Source organism: Mytilus edulis, chromosome 7, assembly GCF_963676685.1.
Source record: "Mytilus edulis chromosome 7, xbMytEdul2.2, whole genome shotgun sequence".
NCBI classification, from domain to species: Eukaryota; Metazoa; Mollusca; class Bivalvia; order Mytilida; family Mytilidae; genus Mytilus; species Mytilus edulis.
This window is the reverse complement of record NC_092350.1, coordinates 62,875,844-62,882,733: the sequence shown is the minus strand read 5'-3', so window position 1 is coordinate 62,882,733 and position 6,890 is coordinate 62,875,844. Positions and strand designations below refer to the sequence as shown.

The window sequence follows — 6,890 nt, the reverse complement described above, 5'->3', positions numbered from 1 at the left end:
CTTCGAAAACCACCACATGGCTTATTACTAAAAGGTAAAATGTCCAATAGTGACTATATTTGTTAGATACTTGCTGAGTTCCTTCAAAAAAATGATTTTATCGATTTAGTTTAAACATATCTATTTATAGTGGATTGGGAAACAAGTTTTGCAACTTATATTAATCCCTTTCCACTTTGTGGGTGCGAGTGCTGCCTTGTATTTGATTTGATATTGTTATTATCAAATTATTAGTTGAATAGAAGTTGTTTCTATATGCTGTTTGAATTTCAACAGACATACATAGATATAACCACAATGGGATTATATTTTATTTTTGTGATTTTGTACAATAGAAGTACAGTTTTAAAATATCTTTGGACCTTTATTTTAGGATAATTAACGAAAGAGTACTAACTTTAACAGTTACTTTGAACAACAGTTAAGTCCGTGCATCTCGTTTTATAACATGTTAAATTTACATTTCTGTAATGTATAACAGTATAATAAAAAAAGACTTTCATTATTAGTCGAACAAAATACTGACTAACATTGTATCTGATGATCCAATAAAATTGAGAATGGAAATTGGAAATAATCCAAAGGGACAACAACCCGATTAGAGCAGACAACGATAGAAAGGTCTTCAACGCAGTGAGAATATGCCGCAACCTGGGATGGTCCTTAGCTGGCCCCTCAACAAAATTGTGTACTAGTTCTACGAAAATGTATGTCACACTAAATTCCCAAACATATATATGAACTTACAAAATACATACAAGACTAACAGAGACCAGAGGACCCTGATTTTGGACATGCTCAAAAATGCGGCGGGGTAGTGAGATCTCAAACCTCCCCCTATATCTCTAGCCAATATAGAATTAAAAAAAAACACATAGAGATAGGTTTAAAGAAGTCCGAGTCCGTTGTCATAAAAGGTAACAAAGGATACTAAACAAAAACCATTGATACATGCATTAACAAAGGAATACTAGAAGTTACTGACATGCCAGTTCCAGTACTCATTTAAACTGATTTAATGATTATATTTTCATCAAAATTAACTACAATCCCTCTCGTAAGGGTTATAATTTCATACCATCATAACATATATGAGAATTACATAACCCGTACTTTGCCAACAACTGATTTTAAAATAGTTGTGTGTATTTCCGATGCAGAGACCCTATGAGGGAATCAGTACTAATAAAAGATATGCACTATAATAATGACTTTACAACAGTGTTGTAACTATATCCTTTTCGAATAAGTCTGTTTAAAGTTATGGTATAAAATTGAAATAAACAATATGGAATAAAAATATTGATATTTGTAAACATCTGTCTTCAGATACATTTTATATTGCGTTTGAATTTTCAATTAAAGTGTCTATATACGTTAACTCTTTGAAACTTTCTCCTTTTAACAATAATTTGACAGTTGAAACATGTGAAGCTATCCAGTAGTAGCATAGATCCAATTTCATAAAAAAATAACAGTTTATTATCTATTATTTCTAGTTTGAAATTAAAAGGATCGTTGTGGTGCTACTGACTATTTTAGTATTTTATATGATCATTGATTGTGAAGAACGTAGGCGAAGATAGCCAAGACGAGTTATACGAAATAAGAATACCAAGATATCTCACACATGTACATTTTAATACAATATTTCGTAAGTCAGAACGGAAGGTATTTAATTAATTCCATTTAAAAAAATATAATATAAGACACTATCTGTTCCAAATTGATTTTTGTATCAAATAGGTACATATATATGTCTATGTTTAAAGAGTGAAATTTATCTATTTATGATAATAAACAAAATATGGAAACCGAGTATTAAAAAGAAACCTCTGCAAAGTAGTTTGCAACTAATTTCATAGAGTAAGGAATATTTGCATCCTCGCCAAATAAATTTTTGGTAGAAACATAAGTAGTCTATCCAACATCTGTTGCAAATTTACCATGATACATATGTATAGATAATAAGAAGTGGTATGCATTCAGATGAGACAACTCGTCATCTATCAGTGTTTCCTTTTTTTCTGTTATTGACAGTACACAATCTTTACAAAACAAGTCTACACATATCGCTCGTTAAAGACACGCAACGTTTAATTATTTTTTTCTGTATACTGATTCAATTAATACATTGTTTACATATACTTTGTCTGAAAGTAAAGTAATAATTTACTTTGTCATTATTAACAATTTTTAACTTTTAGTTTGAATTGATAGCTATTAAAAAAGGGCTTCTTTATAATTGTTTTTTCAAATACCAGTAAGTTGCTACTTCCTGATCGCGACAGGTCACTTGCTTTCTAAAATGAAAGTTTATATATGCAGATTAAAGAACATACGTTATAGACACCTTTTTATAAACGAACTTGATCACTTCCAGTTTTTTTTCGAGGTCATTACTATCTCACCCTCAAGCAAAAAGTGAAATAACATAAATGTCCAACTCCGAGAAAAAAATTTAACGGAATGTTTCGGATTAAATACATATAGCAGAATCTCAAACGCATAAGGCAATTGGTTAATACTGTCATATTCCAGCAAAAGACCCAATGGTTTAGCATGTAAAAATATAGGAAAAATATAGAAAAAAAAGGCTGTTAAAACATATTGGCATGTTCCTACGATTTCTGACGAAACGCGAATTTAACACAATCTAAATTAGTTTGACCTGGATATTGTTCGATGGACAAACAACATCGAATCAAAACAAAGTAGGTCTCAGCAACCAGAGGTGGATTTAGAGGAGGCAAGGTGGAAGGGGTTCTAACCCAACTTTTGTTGGAAAAAAATAGTTCATTATATAAAATATCACTGACGCATGATTGTAACAAGCATCCACTGAGGCAGTCAAAAGCACCCTCTCCCTTTCCCGTTTATTAAAATGTCTAATACGCCACTGACAACTTATTATATATAACAGTTCACGCGTCAATATATCACTTATTCTAAATTCCGAAGTGAAAATAACAATTTACGCAAACTTGTAAGGGTATCAGTATCGATTCGTTTAAGAGAATTTTTAGTACTGACTTTATGTTTGTTGGTAAAAACTGGCCTGAATCCAGAAAATATTGATGTTTTGTCACAACTGATACGATTTTGTTTAACATATGATACCTTGATGTAGGTATTATGTTTGAAATAGATGACTAGGTATGGTTACTATATGCTGTTAAAATTTCAAAATGCATACACAGATATAGCCATATAGGTGAGTTTACATTAAATGCAATTGTAGTACATTTTAAAATATTTTGCCAATTCTTATTTCATTACTGAACGAAAATTATTCTAAGTCTATACCATTGAATTTGTTTCTTTTCTTAAGTTGAAAATATCCCCTTTTACTTTAATTATCATGCGGAAAAAAAAACATTAAATATGTAAAAGAAATAATTTTATAAAGGTCTTTAAACGTGTGTTTACATGATTTGTGTATCACGTTTTAATTTTTGATTGAGCTATCATAATATATCACATCGTTCACACTTTTTCTCTTAACATTAATTTTTCAGAAGAAGATGTGTCAAGATATCAAGTTATTTCATCGATTAAATATCCTTGATATATTTTTTTTTCATTTTCAGTTACAAAATGAAAGGAATTGTTTTGATATTACTGACTATTTTAGTCGCACTTTATATGATTAATGAGTGTGAAGGACGTAGGCGGCGAAGATATCGGTATTGGCGAAGAGGGCTTACAATACAGGGGCTTTCAAAATCTTTACCACTCAATACTGGGGATAAACGAGAGACGATGAATGATATGCAAGGTATGTTAACAGTTAATGCATTTGTACATAAGTATGTCAGTACGGAAAAGATTTGAATAATTCCATTCAAATTGAAAGGTGAGATTGTTTGTAATAGACAATATTTGTTCCATATAAGTTTGTACATATATGTTTTGATGCTAAAAAGTGAACGTTATGTATTTTCTATTAATACATAATTCAGAAAATCAAATTTTATGCATGAACATCTGCTAAGTTTATAACTATTACTATTTTTCACGTAATAATGGAATGTTCACATCATAGAATGATGTTTTTTGGTATAGAGACGTTAGGCGTCTACCCAATATCTGTGGAAAGAAATCAACATGACGCACAAGTGTCAATTCTAACTAGTTTTGCACTAATCGTGATATTTTTTTTTTTTTTTTTTTTTTGTGTTCTGATTATTATTTTTTTTTCAATCGTTTACAATTCTATTTCAGATGAAGACATCGAGACTGTGGACTCTGAAGACGGAAATTTAGATGAACGATATGTCGATATGGATGATGCGGATGACATCGTTGAGCGTGACGTAAATGATCCAGAGGAGGATGACTAATTGACATACTGATGGATGTCTTATCACGCCTGCATGTAAATGCTTTAAAATGAATTAAAAAAATAAGCAACGTCTATCTTTTAATTATCATTGATCTGGATGCAGCAACATTATGTAAATTAAAGAAAACAACATTTTAAACCTAAATATGAAAGCAAACCAACCACTTTAAAAAAAAAAACATAAACGTTTTGGAGTCTGCACACGTCACTGCGAGTACACATACAAAGTTTATAAATTTGATGACACTGAATTGTGCCGACTTCAATTAGTTTTTAATACAATAAACAAAATACACCATATAGCGCAACAATGTCGAATTCATATGAGCCAGAAAGATCAAAATATTTTCGAAAGGTTGTTGATGGTGTAAAAAGTAAAATCACTAAAATATTGTACTCCGAGGAATGATTTAGAACGGAAAGTCCCTAATCAAATGACAAAACCAAAAGCGCAAAAACATCAAACTATTAGATAACCACTGTCGAATTCGTTGGTATAGGCATTTTCTACTGTTGAAAAAGGTGAATTATACCCCGTTTAAACCTAGTTAAACCTCTCACTTGAATGACAACCACATCAAATTATATAATATTGACAACGATGCATGAACAAATAAAAACCACAATAGGTAAAAATATCAAAGGCGGGGAATTATCTAATTCGGTAGGTCACATTCATGAAAATTGAACAGGATTGTAGTTATGACATAAGGAGCATATTCGATATCAACTGTGAAGCGGATATTCCATAACGGTCAACCAACTCGTGATGGAGTCGGTAAAATTACGAAGTGATGATTTCAACTTCACCATTTTGAACTCTTGGAATTAAATTGAAAGGTAACAATTGGGAAGCTGAAGTCATTTCTTTTGTTGTAAAGTTTTGTTTTCAACCGTGACTCCTAGTCAATTGCAAGATATAAATCCTAATCAAATGGCAAAATCAAAAGCTCAAATACATTAATCGAATATATATCAACTGTCATATTCCTGACTTGGTACAATGCATTTTCTATGTAGAAAATGGCGGATTAAACCTGGTTTGAAAGCTAGCTAACCATTTCACGTGTATAATAGTGGTATCAAATTCCATTAAATTGGCTTCGATGCGTGAACAAAACAAACAGACTATTTATAGGTAAAGCGTCAATAATACAGCAGTCAACATTGTGCTATAATCATAATCACTCAATAAACATACAAACATGTAACAAAGAATCCCAAGAAAGTATGCAGATCAAGCATATTAGTAAAATTTAAAGACAATAATACACAAATTTACCATTGTACAATAACACAATGACGGGATGTAGAAGTACAGAGCCACGTCATATATGTAACGTGGAAACATGAAAAGGAAATAGAAAAAGTGCAAAGCAAAAACGAAAGACCAACAACAAACAACGAAATAACACTAATAGGCATATAGACAAAGCACATTAGCAAAATGAAAGACAAGAATATTAGAATATCAGAAACAATAATGACAGAATGTACAAGTATCACAATGGAGGCGAAAGATACCAAAGATACTAAAGGGACAACATGCACACGTGACTAAATACCAATAAAAACAAACAACTATATATTAAACAAAGATGCACAAAAAGGTATATATCAAATGTAACAACCTCATTCATTTCTTTCTTGTTTATTTAGTTTTATTTATGTACACAAAATCTCTCAAATTTTCAATTGAATATATCTCAAAAACAATACCGAAAAAAATTAATTACTTGAATTAACTTAAAACAAGTATTAATTTTACTCAAATTAAGTAAATAAACAAGTAAAAATGTTTGTCAAAAATGAGTAATTGCTAGTAATGCCAAGTAATTGTAAGTAATTACCTAGTAATCAAATTTAAGTAATTTTTCAATGTATCTTCAGATATTCTTTTAATAAATACTTAAGTAATTTCTTTCCTTTATACTAAGTAATTCTTTTTATTATAGTAAGTAATTCATTTAATACACATTAAGTATTTCTTTTAATTATAGTAAGTAATTCTTTTCATAAAAGTAAGTAATTCTTTTCATAAAAGTAAGTAATTCTTTTGATAAAAGTAAGTATTTCTTTTTTTTTTTAAGTAAGTAATTCTTTTAATATACATGAAGTTTTTCTTTTAATGAAAGTAAGTATTTGTTTTGATAAAAGTAAGTAATCATTTTAATATTTATTGAGTATTTCTTTTTCTACTCTTAGTAATTCGTGTATCATTTGTAAAAAGTTAACAAAGGTACCAGGATTATAATTTAGTACGCCAGACGCGCGTTTCGTCTACATAAGACTCATCAGTGACGCTCATATCGAAATATTATAAAGCCAAATAAGAAAAAGTTGAAGAGCATTTAAAATCCAAAATTCCAAAAAGTTGTGCCAAATTTGTCTAAGGTAATCTATGCCTGGGATAAGAAAATCCTTAGTTTTTCGAAAAATTCAAAGTTTTATAAACAGGAAATTTATAAAAAAAAAAATGACCACATTATTGATATTCATGTCAACACCGAAGTGTTGACTACTGGGCTGGTGATACCCTCGGGGA

The 6,890-nt window shown here is 30.1% G+C and overlaps 1 protein-coding gene across 1 annotated transcript; it reads left to right on the top strand.

The window, feature by feature from the left end:
• Positions 1-3,139: 3,139 nt before the first annotated feature.
• On the top strand, positions 3,140-4,417 carry LOC139481961 (uncharacterized). The gene is made up of 3 exons (XM_071265536.1): positions 3,140-3,214; positions 3,591-3,778; positions 4,225-4,417. Exons 2-3 carry the CDS (start codon positions 3,598-3,600, stop codon positions 4,341-4,343), a joined length of 300 nt encoding a protein of 99 aa, XP_071121637.1. The 5' UTR covers positions 3,140-3,214; positions 3,591-3,597; the 3' UTR covers positions 4,344-4,417.
• Positions 4,418-6,890: the final 2,473 nt, after the last annotated feature.